This window comes from Battus philenor, unplaced genomic scaffold (genome assembly GCF_028537555.1).
Source record: "Battus philenor isolate CCGP_79_NKW_IND1 unplaced genomic scaffold, ilBatPhil1.0.hap1 SCAF_24, whole genome shotgun sequence".
In the NCBI taxonomy this organism is placed as follows: Eukaryota; Metazoa; Arthropoda; class Insecta; order Lepidoptera; family Papilionidae; genus Battus; species Battus philenor.
In genome coordinates this window covers 639,107-657,544 of record NW_027181687.1, presented here as the reverse complement: position 1 = coordinate 657,544, position 18,438 = coordinate 639,107, and the positions used below count along the sequence as shown (strand labels likewise).

General features: G+C 31.8%; 1 protein-coding gene across 1 annotated transcript in view; it reads left to right on the top strand.

Annotated features, from left to right (window-relative positions):
* The window catches only part of LOC137924546 (interaptin-like), a 47,963-nt gene extending 39,543 nt beyond the window's left edge, over nt 1-8,420 (top strand). The window contains exons 5-9 of the mRNA XM_068767935.1: nt 349-556; nt 1,354-1,481; nt 3,737-3,879; nt 5,085-5,175; nt 8,296-8,420. Coding sequence (XP_068624036.1) covers nt 349-556; nt 1,354-1,481; nt 3,737-3,879; nt 5,085-5,175; nt 8,296-8,332 — 607 coding nt within the window. The 3' untranslated portion in view covers nt 8,333-8,420. The remainder of the gene's footprint in view (nt 1-348; nt 557-1,353; nt 1,482-3,736; nt 3,880-5,084; nt 5,176-8,295) is intronic.
* The last annotated feature ends 10,018 nt before the right edge of the window (nt 8,421-18,438 follow it).

Below are 18,438 nucleotides of genomic sequence, written 5' to 3'. Positions count from 1 at the left end.
TCAGTTTATATTTTGTTTTTTTTTTTCTTTATTTTTATTTTGATTATGTAAGCCATGACATGAATTTCACAATTCACATAAATTCTTATGTCATCCACAACTCGAAACGTCATTATTCTTTCACTGTTTTCGTTTCAACTCAAATCAGTTTGAACTATCACGACGACATATGAAGTTCATTGGAATGACAGTGACGCCATCTATCGAAAATTGGTCATAGCAACTTAGAAACCTTCGGAGGTTCATGCACAACAACTTTGCCAAAGAACATCATATTAACAAATGCATAGTTTATGGTTTTATAAAGGACATACAGACGGACATTAATTTTAATATTTCAATTTCCAGGTTAGAAGTTGCACAGATTGTAAGCACGGCCCTCTGCTTCCACAACTGGCCGAAGTTTGAGAGCTGCGTGGAGATCAAGTTCGGGATCCCGTTGGAGTACGAAGGAGACCACGAGCCGAGACTGAATGCAGAAGACTTGTCCGCGATGTGGGACCAATACTTCGGTCTGGACCCGTTCGCGGCTCGGCTTCGTAGATTGGGTATCACGGTAGGTATTTAAGTTAAAAAACTTATATTATGTATGTTTCATTATAGGTATGAGAAATTTAAATTGGAATAAATTAAAAAAAAAACTATTATGTTAATATAGTAATAAAAAGCATTTTAAAATTTCGTATTACTACGTTTTCAAATTAATGATTGTTTATGTTCCCTAAAGACAGTTTGTACTGCCTTTAGTTATTTGACTGTAGCGTTGTAATAGGAAAAATAAATTCATGTAACATATTTTAGAGTGATCACTTTTTGTTCATATATCAACTCATTAAACCATCTCTCTATATTTTGTATAAGAATTGTCTTACGTTTCCTTTTTTGCTTATATATATACATATATATTTATAAACATAAATATATGTCTAGATGTCGCTTGAAACATATTACATTTGACCAGTATATAACAAATAAGTATTTATTGTAAACTTCATGCGACTAATCTACATAAATTTCGTTATAAACTAAGAGATATTTTTTTAGACCCAAATTTGTTGGGATCAGGGTCTTTGTTTACAAATAAGTTTTTCAAAATATTATTTTTATTCTTCACTCTCTTTCATACTTCTCAATTTCTTTTATTCTTACATTTTTTCCTTCACAATATCTCTCATTTTGTTCGTTCATTCCTTCTTTCTTTCATCGCCTTACTTCCATCATCTTATTACTCTTAGGACTAAGAGATATTGGAAATGGTTGAACTTTATGTTCATGTTCAAATATTTTAGCAGCAAATGGTTCGAGAGTGGAATAGAAAAGAAAATTGAGGGAATTGTTATTTGCATTTTTCAGGAATACCAAGTGCCTAATGATAATGGTGTGTTGACTGTATGGTTGGTCATCGCTGCTGGTGTGATCATATCTGTCGCCATGCTGGCCTTCGCCCTCTGGAGGTTCAGCTGCTTCGAGGACTACTCCAGGTGAGTGACAATGTTGGGCAAGTGGTACACTCAACGCGTTACGAATGATTGTCCAAGCGAAATCCCTTTTGGGCACCTTTCAATGGAAATACTAACCAGTTATGGCCCAAACTAAGACCCATTTTGGGCACCCTTGAATAGAAATACTAAAGGGGTTTCGACTGATTGCCCTGGTTAAGGTTCATTGTTGGGCAGCCATGAATCAAAATGCTAACCGCGTTTCAAGTGGCTACCTAAGCAAAGTTCCTCTTTTGGTCGCTCTTAAATCAAAATACTAACCGCGTTTCGAGTGATAGACCAAACCAAAGCTCACTTTAGGTCTCCCTTAACCCTTTGCACTCCAGCCTAGTAATGCATAGACGCTATCAGCACCTCCAGGACTTCGTTCTTCCCTTTTTGTAAGTGATCAATTTATTTTCACCGAAATCGGGTTTCTTTATTGGATCAGGTATGCCCTTGTGATTGAGTTTTATTGTACCTGTTAAATGGCATTTCATTTGTACCAATTTTTCCGCTAAGACAATGCTAGTGTAATTCCTATCTGTATACATATGGTAACCTTGTGCATCTGGGACTTTCAACAATAAATTGTTATACAGATGCATTGGATCTAAATGCTCTAAATGATCTTCTAATTCTATTGAACGTTCTAAATCTATTGAATGTAACGAAATAAACTTAAATCGAGCACTTTTTACTCTTATTACAATGTAAGCATAATAAACGTATCATAAACAGTATAAGATAAGCACAGACTATTTTATCTTTTAAATGTCGCAAATACGGCGACAACGGAGTGCAAAGGGTTAAAATAAAACTCTAAATGCGTTTCGAATGATTGCTATAGTCGCGGCTCACTTTTGTACACGCTTGAATAGCGATACTAAATTCGTTTCGGCTGATTTCTCTAGTCGGAGCCCATTTTTGGGCACTCAGGACTCGAAATTCTAACCGCGTTGGTGTCTCTTGAATTGCAATTCTAAACGCGTTCAAGAGATAGTTCAAGACGAAGCTTAACGCCTTTGTCCACAGTTACATGATGTTTCTATCCAAGATATATAAGATTGGACAGAGTCCCAATCCTGTGATATATATAAAGTAACATTCCGAGCCGGCTTTATCTATAATTAATAGACCAAAGAATATCGGTAAGGTAAACAATACCTTTCGTTATTAGAAAAAAACTGTATATACAAACTTTTTTTTAGTTAATTCTAATTTGTATCGCTAGTGTTTTTTTTTTACAATATTTATTTAACGCAGACAGTTGGGAGAGGGTTGCCGCTATTTGATACGGATCTCTCTTCTCCCAGCTGCGAGGTACGACAGCGTTTTATAATTTTTTACAATTTTTCTTACACAATTTTCTCTTATGGGTAAATACAGCTAAAATTTATACATATTAACAATACAATTTGGAATACTCAATTATATATTAGTTGCTACATTATTTTATTTCAAGTCGCTGCCCAATATAAATTGTAAGATGTATATACAAACTAGAAATAAAAACAGTGTTAGATTTGTAGGATAATTATACAAAAATAAATACATTTAAAAAACTTTTAAGTTAAACGGTTTTTTGATACCCATATTGTGGTGGTTGTGGAAAAATATGTACCTAATCCGCCATATTGGAATGGCGTCCATCTTGATTTAAAATTTTGACATAATCATCGTGTTTTACTAGTGTAGCCCTTTCATTTGATACCCATCTTGAGGGGATTAAGGAAAAATATGTAATCCGCCATTTTGTATCGGCGGCCATCTTAGATTTATAATGTTATTGATTTTATTATATTGTATTGTCATTAAAATTAAATGTGTGTACCAAATTTCAGATCAGTCTGACATAGGGAAGGTGCTTAAATTTCAATTACTAATTTTGACCCAAATAAACAAATTACGTACGGGTCGAACTAAATAAAACCGTTTAATAATAACATTTTTAGATCAATATATAAATGAAGCTATTCTTCTTATCAATATGATCATGTCAGCTGATAGAAGCCCACTTCTCCTTCAGAGATCGTCACGATGATCAGTCTTCATCATCAGCTACCAGCATTCAGTGACTTTCCTCAACCTCAACTATGTCGCTAGTCCATCTAGTTGGATGCTTATTGACGCTCGTGGCTCCTCCACTACGAGGATATTTCAGCTCCAACGGCCTTTGGTGTTCATTGCCACTTTAAACGAGAAACATTTCGAGTTGCTGTTTCTTAAACATCGGTGCTAATGTTCTATGTGTCCAGGATGCCACCGTACGGGGATACGGACAGCATCCCCGAGAAGAGGAACTTCGACCTCTATCCCACGCCGCACCAGACCCTACCACCGCTGTACGCGGAGCACGAGTACAAGTGGTCAGACGGCAAGTATGAAGATTCCACCAGAGGTAAGTTAGACCTGACTGATTTACGTAATATATGGAAATTCACGTGCGGTTTTGAATTGTCGATTAATTTAGCATTAAGCTACCACCGGCTTGAAAGTGATCTGCTAGAGTCACCCAAAACCTCAACAGTTGCACTTTTAAATTAAATATTACAATATTGTATGTGTACATTATAATATCAACTGTGTAAATTAGTCAACAGACATTCCACACATTTCGAACAACTAAAAAACTCTTGAATATATAATAGGATTTATTTAATAATATACTTTTAATTTTAGATCTAAAACTACATAAAGGAAGGTTATAGATACTCTTTGGAAGTTTATTATATATGCGTACAGCCAGACCCGTGAAGTATTTAAAAAAATTCTAGACGATATCTAGGCGTTATCAGTTTATTTTTATTTCTTGTATATATCATAGATCTGTCAATTTTAAATGTGAATATTTAAATTTTGATTCTAAACGATATGTTATTGAAAATATATTGCGATGCGATGATAGAATACCAATTTATGCAAAAATATCTATCAGGGAAAATCTAGCTTTTAAGTTATAGCTAGCACAGTTTTCTTCTGTAAGAAAAATGATAGGAGTGTTATTTGCAAAATCGTTGTCGCAGTTTCGGCCAATAGAGGCCACGGTAAGGCTATAGGCTTTGTTAAAAGATATCTTCGAAAGGATATATCGTAATCGCCATGCTTGGCAGGCGGGTTGGCGATCGCAGTGTGGTATTATGGTACGCAGAGAATGCTGCTGTCCATCCTCTTGAATGTTTGTGAAATGTAACTATCATGGCTTGGAAGACACATACACATACACACATATATATGTATATATGTGTGTATGTGTATATGTATATATCTTCTGTTTTACGTCAGGTAGTCTATGGACAGTCAGTTTAGCATTTTGTAAAGAAAGTCGCCACATATTTGTAAACGAAAATGAGTATTACTTTGTAAATAAAGCATGAGAACATATGTAATAGAAAACTTCTAAATATGACATGTAAAAGAAGGACTAATGAAATTTACAAAATCATTACAAAATTGGTGAATAAGAAAGAATAGGATCAAATGGTCTCTACATTTCACATAAATAAATGAAAAAAAATCTGTAATTCAAATTTAAAACAATTAAATATCAGACTAGAAGATCGGCACACCCTGTATCTTAAAGAAATATTTTTTTAATACTTACAGTGGACATTGGAGGTTACGCGAATAAGAATTACCTACGGGATGATCTCTACGACTTAGACTCCGACGACGACATCGCCGCGGCCAGGGAGAGGTGAATATACTTATTTTTTTTCTCTCTCTCTGTGTTTGGCACTGGTCGGTGTAACATAACTCCTGAAGATGCCCCGTGAAGGGGTGAAATACGTGTTGAGTGATTTAACGGTGGTAGTTGTGTAATTCGCATTGTTTGCCGCATACGCATTTATCAGCGGGCTGGCGGGCGGTGCACTTTGTTGCACGACTATGACTGTATTTGCGGAAGTAGCTATATATTGGTCCTTTTCTTACGTGAATATACTTACCTATATATATATATAGATGAATGTCGGTCTGTCCGTCTGTCCTATTGGCGTAAAAATTTGTTAATTTAATTTTTGATTTTTATCAGTTTACGTTTGAGATATTGAAACTGTCTTATTGTTTAGATTTTTAAGCGTGAACAGGTGTACGTAGTTAAATAATAAATAACTAATAATAAAACAAAAATTGTCTGTGACCACCCTATTCTTTTTTAAATTATCAGTTAAGAAAAATCCAGTGCGTCTCTTATAGGCTACAAGTCTGATTTACATGATTCTAGGTGCTATCTTTATCTCCCGAGATAAAATCTTTTGCTTTCATACAGGATTTCTTCGAATTAATCCTCTTACTGTTTGTCCAGAACTTTTTCTGTGACAACCAGAGGAGGTTTCATTGCACCTATCAATAGTCCGGTAAACAAACATTTGACTAACACCAAGCATATCGAGGATTTTAAAAACTGTATTTATCACCATACCTACTTCATGTAATGCAATCACAGCTATTCGGTTCTCTTTATCATCACACTCCATTTAAATATCATTAGATATTTTACGATACATTGGCGCCAAAATAAAAAAAAACAATGAACAATCATATAACAATGACAAATTCCAAATTCAAAAATAATATTTTGTTTATTTTTAATTATAACTGTATTTATGGCCAGACTGTGTATAATTCTTATAAATAAAGATTGAGTCTTTGTAATACATTAGATATGCTTACAAGATTTTTTTAGACAATATATATAGAATGTGTATTGTTTTTATTATGATGTAAATTTTTCTGTCAGGGATATTACACAGTGTTACATGTATTACAAAGACTGAACTAAGTAAAATGTTATATGAACATGTATTATAGTGTTATATCGTATTTGCATGCTTATAATGTGTAATATATGTAATATTACAAGCTTATATATACACTTTGCACTTGTCTAAGATTAACTTCGCATAAAATTACAGACTAAGCGCTTCTCTAAGCTTAGTTTTTCATCAAATTACAGAGACTCAGCGTTCCTCTAACTCTGTAATAATTATTACAGGTACACTACAGACGTGTAGCCGCTTCTTTCTCTTTCCTATTTGGTATGCTTATTGGAATTATATCCTTCTTTCATTTCTATCGCTTTTTAATTATAATTATCATAATTTATTTAAAAAAATGATTATGTATTTAAAGGTGTTAAAATAACTTCCTTATATATATGTTGTTGTAATATATGCCAGTATATAGTACCTTATTAATTTATTATCAATTAACCCTAGTAAATACCTTCGTAACTATACTACTGCGATCAAAAAGTATGGTGAAATTGTTATTTATAACTGGGCATTAGGAAAATAGGTAATTTTTTTCCTAGGTTGGTATTACTGTCTTTAAAATTTGCCAAGCTGTCTGTTTGTCAAAAGGTTTAATTATCTTCGAGTTAGACGTGTTTTTTTTTATGTTTCAATTATGTCAAAAGCGTAGTGTCGATTGAAGCCAAACTCGCTAATTTTTTGGAATAAAAGCGATAAAACCATCGTATTCGCCTGATTTGGCTTCGTGCAACTTCTAGCTATTTAGCAAACTTTAAAAAAATGCGAGTATGCCATTTTGATATGATTGGGACGTTAAAAATCAATTCGAAAGCCTTGAAGGCTATACCGGAAGAAGACTTCTCCGATTACTACGAAAAGCGTTGATAAAAATTTGTTTTATTGGGATTACTTTGAATGATAAACAAATTCACCTTACTTTTTAATAACAGTGTTATATTACATTAATTATAATTCATGTAGTTTGCTTCACACCATCATCATATAGATGATATTTAGTTAGAATTGCATCAAATAATTTGGCCATCTCCTTTCTTCTATCGTACAAGACGCACGGATTCAACACCCGTACACGGTTGAAATTCCTTCTACCGTAAGCGTTCTGCTAATACAGTAATACCCCGCTTAACGCGAGGGATACGTTCTAAAAAAATCGCCTTAACTGAAATTCGCGTATAACGAGGTTCATGATTAAACATAGTCAAAAATTATTACAAAAAAATACAAAACATTTTAATCAATCATTTTAATTCTAGGAACACTTTATGCAATACACACTCTTATTTTTTACGGAAAAATACATCCATTGTCTTTTGGGTAACGTTTTGTTTACGTTCTTGTGAAATACGTTCATAACACCAAACACTGTTTTTAATTGTTTGACAGATGGTCAAGACACCATAGAGAAGTTGATGACTACATTATATTTATACGCACTCTTTCGCGTAATTCGAGATATTTGAGCGCGAAATTAGCAATTCGCGTTATAGTGAAACCGCGTATAACGGGGTCGCGTAAAGCGGGGTATTACTGTACTTTTATAGTGCGAATAACCAAGGTATGGAACAATCCACCGCCGTCATTGTTTCCAGATATAACTTAGAAGTTTTCAAGACAAGATTGAATAGGTTTCTTTTAACAAGCATAAAGCATCAACATCAGACGACAAGTCAAATGATTTGTCTATAAACCTTAAAACAATATTCATGTCCGCCCATAGATGTCCGTTAAAGTCATGCAGGAGTTAGAGATGGTGCAATCTCTTCCGATGTCCAAGTCTCAAGAGAAACTCTAATGTTCTCTCTCCTTTTCTCTCTACAGCTTCCTTATACAACTGTCTCTTACTAATGTATCATGATCTTTTCAGCCGTAAGACTTCGAATACTGGGCATAGGCTTCTAGGTTGAAAGCGCCTTGCATCCAATGCCCTCAAAAACATTACCATTTAGTTCGTTAGCTTTTGTTCATCTGTGGAAGTTCTTGTTTAGTTTATATTTCAATTCTCTGCCTACCCTCTTTTCTAATGTATGTAATTATTGTTGCAGCAACAAAAGAATAACACCGAGCGACATCTACGTGTGACGTTCCAATCAAAAGGTGATTTTTAATTTTAGTTGCAATCAGCATTGAATCCGCAGTAATTAGGGTACATAGGATTTTGTGTCATATGGAATGTTGAAAAATTGTGAAATTAAGGTTGAATTTACGTTGAACCATTACTGCTGCGATTTATGGTGATTGTATATATGTAAGTGGTTTGATGATATGTGATTTTATACGTTAGCTGATATATTAAAAATGTATGATAATTATAATGACACCCTACAGCTACAGGATGTTCTGGTATGTAAATTTGAATATTTACATACTTAGGAACCATATGAATATTAATCAAGAAATGTATAAAAATGTTAATTTTATTTTGAATTAAATTCGAAACATCCTGTAGCTCGTTTACATTTTTGTCGCATGACTTAATTCTTAGCCAGTAAGTGAGAAACACGCTATACGTGAAGATATTTGTAGTACATTTAAAAAAAATTATCCATTGTTGTGATTTTATATAAAAAAACTCTATCTCCTGTTGTAAATTATTTCTTTATATTTTTGACTATTGTTTAGATTTTTAACTTTTTTTTTAATAAATAAACGGTTCATTTTTTATTTTCGTTTTATTTATTTTTTTAATTTTAAAACTTCTAACATATCTATGTATTTTAATCTAAGTTTTTTATCTCAAGTATCCTTTATTATCTGTGGAAGCAATACAGATTATATATACACATATAATTTAAATCTTTAGTATATTGGTCTACTGGCTTAGACAGTATTTTTCAGATTGTGAATTATTTTTAACTATAATTATTTCAAAAGTATGTAAAAGGTTGTGAATATGAACCTAAAAGTAGTTGCCTATGTTAATTGAACCTAGTTTTAAGATATTAAATATACTCCTTTCGCCTAAAAAACACAACAGACCATGCAATTTGTATCAACAATCAATTCTATTTATGTAATTAATAATTATTATATTTTGGGGTCCCGTTAGTGTGGCAAGAGGTGAGAGTTTCGATAAAAAAGTGAGGACTACCTATAAAAATATATACAAGATGATTAGTCATAAGTGTAGATGTTTTAAAGAGGTGAATGTATTACTCATTTGTCATCAAAAACCTTTAATCAAATTATATAAGTGATCGCTCTGAAATATGTCAATTTAATTTATTTTTTCTATTGTATGTCGCCTGCCAGTAACTCCTGGCAATACAATCTGCAGGAACAGATAGAAGTAGTAGAAATAGTAATTTTAATACGAAGTAACAATAATTATTTACAAAAAATATCTTACTATATTATAATTAGGCTATTTATTATTTAACATTGATAATTTGATAGTGTGTACCATGCTTTAATTGACAAAAAATGAGCTATAGATTCATCTCCTTAAATCTTTTACACCTGTAAACAATCACCATGTATATTAGATTCAGATTTGCTATTCATATTAAATATTCATTTATATTATTTATGTAAACTACCTAAATTAAATGATATTTACATATTTATAACAAAATAAAATATTTATAAAGCTATACAGAACAAATAAACCAAATAAAAATGTTATTTACAGATTAAAAATACAGCTTATATATATTCAATACGTCATTACTGTCAAAGCCAAGTTGATGTCATTTTATTTAGCCGCCATCTTGTATTTAATGTCACATACATATCTACATATAATTAAATAGAATATTATTCAATGGATTATAACATATATTTAATTGTCCAATTGCTTACAAATTAGAATTAAATTATTATAAATATTAAATAACATAAAAAGTTTTAAGTAATTATTATAGAGTGTAATAAAAAAATAGTTACTAAAAATCTATGTTTTAGTCTGTGGTATATATAATGTAGTGTTTACATATATTAGATGTCTATATGTCTCACAGTAAATACAGTAAGTTTCAAAGGTAATGCAAACAAAATCGGTGTGAAGCATTTGGTATTTTAAAACCTATGATATGCTAGGTATTTGTTACTATTGGTTTTGTAGAGCGTTGTCTTAATACAAATACCATATGTATATGTGGTATACCATAGGTTTTCAAAGTAGTCAGGGTCCAGATGAATCCCTGGACCCTGGACTCGGGGGGTGACTACGTTGGCGAGGAACAGGAGGAACGATAATTGCGTTACAGATGTCAGTGTACTTCTTAAATAGCGGAATAATTAAACAATGCCTTCAAATGTACTGAATAATAAAAAAAAGTTATAAATCTTGTTAACACTTACGCGATTAATATTTATTTAGATACTGATATGTTTGTGTGAATATGTAAAAGAACATATACTCCTAACCTAATTTTGGTTGTTACTTGTTTTAATATTCAGAAAAACTTATGTTTTATTTCTCATTAAATTACCTCGTAAAATCTTTCACTGAATTTTAAATTTATTATTTTAATTTTAAAATAAAATTATGTATTTTTCTTTTATCTATGCATTTTGTTTAAAAATTATTTCCGTTAAAAATTATACTTTTTTTGTATAATTACTTATCTCGCGGGTCATGAAATAATAAAAATAAAAATAATACTAACTTTAAAATCATTATTAATATAAATGTGCCATTAAATATGTAATATTACGTGAAACAATATATCTATATGTAAAACAAATTGTCTATAGGTGACTATGTTTCCTCTCTTTCTACTATTGTCACGTCATATGAAAAGATACAACACACTGCCCCATGTATGTGCCATTTAAAAATCAAAGATATATATTTAATTGTAGTTATCAATTTATAGATGCCAAATCCTAACATATATGTGCAAAAAAGATATTTACATGTGTAATATATTTTCCGTATAGATATTAATATATACGCCATTAGGAAAGTTCACGCAGTACTACGTAAGATTATTTTATTTTGAATTCAATATTTAAAATATATTTTTATTTAATTAAAAAACACTAATGATAATTCTTTTAAAAGCAAAATACACGATATATATTATGTCATTGAGTTGACAGATATGCTATCACTTTCTTGCACTAAACGTGTACAAGAGACAACAATAGTTATTTATGTATATGACGTGTATATTTTCATTATAGAGATGGGCAAAATGTTTCTCTGATAAGAAAAGAGTGATTTATATCGATAATACGATATAAAAATATATCGTTTATATCTTCGTCTCTTTTACCTCAGACTTAGAACTCGATAAGGCGGAATAAAACGTGTGAAATTGAAATAATGGAACTTGGAATTTTGAATTAGTGAGCTTTTTTGGTTGCATTTGCTTCTTACTAAGCATTTTATGTCTTTGTCATAAAGCACAAAAAAGCAAAACGCACGCGCGCGTCATGTTGTCGTTCCGAAAATCCTTAGTTTACATTTTTAATACAAACATGCATTAGCAATTCGTCTCTCTTATTCACGTTTAAATTGTTATATAATACCATCTCTTTCTCTTTAACTCTGAACGAGCCGTAACTCATAACGAAAATTGACTCTTAAGAATAAAAACACAGAGATATATTTGCAATACACGCGCGCTGGAGAGTAAATATATCTTTTGTAAAGATATATATCTTTCTTGTCTTTAACTCGGGAGCTGCCCATCTCTATTTCATTACAAAGACACTATATGAACATGACAGTTCATAGACATATTTATAATGAAATATAAATATATACACATCTTAATTTGCATCTTAATTATTTGAATATGGAATGAATTCAGAATTTGACTGACAAAATATTTTAACTCTTGCCCCAATAGAACGTATAAGTCAAAGACTATAGTATTTTTTGTTAACTTCTCGTGTTGTTGATTTCTCGAAAAACGTATGCGCCATTTTGTTTTATATTCGCACGTTTGACAGTTCACTTGTCTGTCTTTACATATCGGATAATAGATTTACTTTTTTGTTTCGCATTTAATTTCTTTTTTCTAATGGATTGCAATAGGCCATTAAATTCAGGCAGTACAAAATCTGTAAAAACAGCTAATTTAATATAAAATATATATCTATATTTTAACAATAGCGTCACTAAATAAACCTGTAAACGTAGGTCTAGGTATTGTATAGATATGTCTTTTTATATGAGTTGAATATTTAAAATTATATAAATGGCTTAAATATAAACACAGTAAATATATGTTAGGTAATTAAAAGTATTTATTTTAGTTCACGATATATATATCGTAATATGGATTTTTAATTATATGGGTTTAACTTTTTAATCATAACGATTATATTCAGTAACTAATTTATTTTTTAAATAATTATTTAATTTCACTTACTACAGTAAAGTTACTAAGAGTTGTAATATTATCACAAAATTAATATCTATATAAATAGAATCTGCGATCTGTTTTGATGGAATGCCTTAGACCTGTAAAGATTGTGAAAGAAAATCATCAGGCAATTGATTTTTATTATTTATGACAACTCTTAGTAAGTTTACTTTAGTTCTATTTAAACAATAAATATATGTCATTTGTTATACCAAGTTTCTATTTGGAATAAATATTGCAATATAATGACAGTAAAATGGTTTATATCTACTTAAAAAGAGAATTTAAAATTGAAATTATCAGAAATAAAAAATGTCAATATTGGTCTAAAAATTTGACAGTGATAAAAAAGAAATTAAACGTAAAAATTCTGTTACACGACAAAAGTAATCATAGTGGTAAATGTCAAATAATTACATTATAAAATATGTCTTTTAATATTATGAAGCTTATTGCATATAGTTTATTTTGAGATGTTGACAGATATTTTTAAAAAAAATTTCAAATTTCTAATCCGGGAATGTAATTTAGTTTATTAAATGCTATGTATGCTATCAGTTGAATTTACTATCACTACACTATACGGCAAATATAATATATACTTTGATAACGCAAAATGATGTATAGCTTGAATATATGTTAGTAAATGTCTATATATAACCACTTTTTATTATATACAATAAAAAAAAATAGTTCTTAATTTTCAGACATGTCTGTATTATACTCAGCTCTGTGGCCATTAGCAATAAAGAATACATATTTACCATGAATGTCGATGTATGTTAGTTATTAAGAAAGAAAATAAATATTTACCAAACATATTCAACTGTTTCATTACTGTGCTGTATTCAAAGCGATATATATATACTATCTTTTCTATTTATTTAAGAATTGCTAATATGGCATTCTTAAGAAAGACTTGCGAATGTAAGTCCAGGGTTTCATATATACATATATATGTATATACATACATACATATATATATATATAAAATTATTGTAATTTCACTATACTTGTGTAGTAGTTGTCTACACAATTAGTAAATCGGAAGGATAATGTGAGTAGAACTCGAAGAAAATCGACCTAATTCGGATTGATGGGAGAATTGAATTATTTCAATCGTAATAGATCTAGTTGCCGATACTTTGAGTTTACTGCCTGTTAGGATGAACTGCCTCCTAACTGAGAAGAATTCGGAAGAAACTCAAAGAGACAATATATATATATATATATATATTGATAATCAACAATCCTGCGATCTTATATTTTGAATAAATGTGGTCGGTTGTAATGTTTTGTTATTTCAAGCTATGGTTATGATAAAAATGCTAGTATCAAGTTATAAAATCAGCAGATGACTTATTGCAGAATAATGTGCAAGCTAAGCAAGAAAATATATCCATTTATTTGATTTCTCTTTGACGAATAAGCTGTCTGCAAGGCCATGTAAACATACGACGTACCTTCCAAGAAACAACAACGTGGACATCGGAGGGTCATGGCGTCAGTTCTGGGTCAGGCTGCGGAGAAATCGCTGCTTACCAGATCACCAGCTCAGACTAACAGAGTCCCAATTTCGACTCTTAGATAAGTTAGACAATAGAAATACACTCTTGTATAACTTTTTATGAATAAATGTTTATTCTTCCTGTTTTGTATATATGACGCTCCTGAGAAAGCTTCAGGTTTCACTATCAAAAACGAGTACAGAATCTGATTAGTTTTCTATATCGTTATGGGAATTAAGTGCTGATGAATTAAACTAACTGTTCCGTACGGGGTCGAAGACCAGTGGGTAGACCTAGGTATCGCTGGATCGATCGCGTTGAGGCAGACTTGCGCGAATTGAATGTCAACCAATGGCAGACGATGGCGCAAGATAGAGGAAAGTGGAAGTCTCTCGCTTCGGAGGCCAAGACCCACTTTGGGTCACTGAGCCAGCGGAGTAGTAGCAGTAGTAGTACTTCCGTACGGAATGCATGACTAAAAATATCATAAAGGGTTCCATTGTTGCGGCACATGTTTAAGTTTGCTGTCTGTTCGGTGTCGTTCCTCAAGGTACATACCTTCCACCAGCTACTAAAGCGTCAGTGTAAAAACTACTGCGTACCAACTCCAAATGTGTTAATGGTGTAGTAAATAATAAATTTTTAATGGAATCAGGCGTTACCTCGCGAAAGTCCATCCTAAGTAAGAAAAAGGACCAATATTTAACCACTTCCGCACATGCAGTGGTAGTCGTGCAATGAAATGCACCGCCCGTCAGCCCGCTGATAAATGCGTATGCGGCAAACAATGCGAATTACACAACCGCCACCAACACGTGTTTCACCCCTCCACTGGGCATCTTCAGGAGTTATGTTACACCGATTAGTGCCAAACACAGAGTCTAAATATTAAATTGAAATTAAATTTCAAGTCAATGACTTAATAATTTGATATTGTTATACTATATTATGTAATTATCACTCGTGTAGTGAACTCTGCAAATATTGACCCGAAAGACGAAGTAAGCTTCCGTCACGATACAATGATAACAGTGATAATGATTAAACCGCTTGTCTCCGAGATAGCGGAAAGGCGGAATATATGCATTCTTTCACTATTTCATCATTACCAATTTAAATTGTAAAATTATTAGATCAAAAAAAGAGTTCAGATGACATAGGTTAACTGTAGAACTAAATGCCAGATCTATTGTACTACTGTAAGGGTGTTGTATATAAAAATGATATATCTCTTGATCGTTTTGACCTTTGTAGGATTTTTTAATGGCCTCCGCTATTGGAGGCCTTTCATACCCCTAATTTGTTGAGATCAGGGTCTTTGTTTACAAATAAGTTTTTCAAATTTTTATCTTTATTCTTCACTCACTATCATTCTTCTCAATTTCTTTTGTTCTTACCTTTTTTCCTTCACAATATCTTTCATTTTGTTCTTCTTCATTCCTTCTTACTTTCATCGCCTTCCTTCTATCATCTAATTACTCATAGGTGGCTAGGTACATTTCTTTTATTCTTTATTTTATTACTTATCCTATTTTTCATATCACAGTTTTCTTTTTTTGGGTTTGACAATACTACTTTGTTTTTATTCTATTTTTAGTTTATTATTCCTATTATTAATTGGCTACTAGTTATTTGTGCAGTTTATTTTGTACCAACTTATCTATACTGTTTTATTTCTTTTGACAGTCTCACTCACCACCCTGCGAGCCAACGATAGGAATGATGGGCGAAGGTTGTCGTCGCTCATCATTGAGGCGATGCTCTCCAAATCTACTTTTAGCTTTACTTCCGTCGAATCTGTTAAGATTCAATCCTTCATGAATTAGCAAGATCCAAAATTGGTAATAAGTTGGGTGTCTTGAAATAGGTGAAGAAGACAAAGGGTCAACAAGTAAATATATGCTTTGAAATTAGGAAGAAAAGAAAAAAAAAGGAGGATCAGAAAGTGAAGAAATGAAAGATTTTTTGAAGAAGGAAGGAAAGTAATTCCCGAGGAAAGAAAGGGGAGAGAACGATAGAAATTAAAAATGAAAAAAAAATGTTTACACCCGTATTGATATCTCTTTTTTCGCTTTTGTCGAGCGCAGACATTTAGGAGAGGGTTGCCGCTATTCTTTTGTTTTTCATTATGTATAAAATGTAAGGCATTGTTAACATGAATTAGAGATTATATTTCTAGAGCCTGATTAGTAAGGGATTATTTAAAATATTTTTTTATAATTTAAAAAAAACTAAATACGTCCGTGATTTTTGAATATGGAATGTTTTTGTAAAAAATATAAGTTAATTAAACATTAAAAACATATATATTACATACATATAATATAGTACATACATATATTTATTTACATACATACATATATAGTAACATACTATTGAGTGTATATACTCGTGATAATAATAATAAACTTTATTATATATATGCGTAACATTTTAAAAATATAAAATAGGAAGATTACAATATCTCTAACCGTGTTCGGTGATTTCTTACAGAAAATATTTGGATGGATTTAAAAAGATTTCTATTTCACTCGTAATAGAGAAGGGTTAACTGAAAACGGAGAATTGTATGAGGTATAAATAATAAATATATTACTGCTAATGTAAAATGAGATGATAATATATAATAAGCGTACATCGTTCCTGAAACCGATGGTGGTAGTCGTGGCGATCTTCTAGAAAGGCCTATGCCTATTGGCGTCTAGCCACTGAAAAAAAAAGAAGTACAGAGTACATATAAAAACGAAAATTCGGTAAGTAATTTAATATCCCCGGGAAGGTTTTTGAAATATATATTTTATCAGTTTATGTTAGAGATATTAAAATTATCTTTTTGTTCAGATTTACAACTACATATATAACATAGCAACGCATGAACAAGTATATCTACTTAACTATATATATATAAAGGCTTTGAAGGAGTGAAAATTTAGCATATTTGTTGTCATTTGATGCTTGGAATATTCTAGTTTTAAAAAAAGAATTGCGTCACAAGTATTTTAAAAATCGAATGTGTCTATTTTAACCGCAATAGGTAACTTATTCCAGTGGTGCAGCATGCACAGGAAATAGCTTGAGTAAGTATAACAAGGTCCAGACCGGGAGTCGAATAGTAAAGTTGTTAGCGAGTCGGTAACTTGAAATTCAAACTTGGTTTATTGTTACTGTAGTGATATTCTGCAATCAGATACTAAATTCAATTATATAATATTTACTTCACATAGTACTATCATTTATTTATATAGTAATGAATATACGACGGTGGAATGTCCAATATTTATTTATTTACTTTATTGGAGATAGACAGTAACAAAAGGCAGTAAGAAAGTACAAACTTAGAAGCTTAGAAATGTTAAATTAGTTACAGTTGTTACCTTATAACTGTCTCACTGGGAACATATAATGATTTATATTCAATGAAAAAACAAATAAAAATAAAAATAGGTGATAAGGTGGTGGTAGGATTTATTTTACCCTTCATAGGCGAAGCATTTGACACGTCTCGTCTGATGTTAAGCGATGATAGGGTCTACGATGCTAGATGCTTGCCTAGAAGACACATGTTCACTCCTGACTTGAAGATTCCCCAGTTATATCTTCTAGAATTTTCCATTCCTTGGCTGTTCGCACTATAACAGTATTAGCAAAACACCTAGTGCAGGTGGAAGGAATTTCAACTGTGTACGGATGTCGTGAATCCGTACATCCGGAAGAAAGAAGATGGGGGGAATTATTTAGTGAAATTCTCCTTTATACTCTACCTAACTCTTGATTAATTTTTGATAAGTGTTACTGTCGTTAATATATTTAGTGATAGTACTAAAATCCCATTGGGATATAAAGTACGGGCTATGGGACGTATTTCTTCTTGCCGCACCGCAAAACACTCTTGCCCGTTACCACCTTCAGGTTTTACTGCTCCGTGTACTTCTAGCCCAGCATTGGACAACGAACTACGTGGAAGTACCCTCAGTCTTCTTGCACTCTCGATTAAATAGTATATTTGATAAATTGGCTTATCATTTAGACGTACAACGTCACAGAGTTTTGCAAAGAATTTACGTATTACATTCCGAACTCATGTTCCGCACACTTGTATCGGTTATCGTGGCAACCCTTGGAAGAGGCCTTGCAGTGGGTGTCCGTCGGCTAAAAGGAGAAAAAGAATCTGATTAAGCTCCCATGTAAATTCTCAATTAATCATTTTTTTAATCCTATATAGGCGAAATATTTGACCTGTCTCACCTGATGTTAAACGATGACGAGGTCTATGGTACATGCTTACCTAGAAGAAACCTGTTCACTCTTGTCTCAAATACTCCTAAGTTATAATTATCTGGAAACAATGATGCCTGCAGGT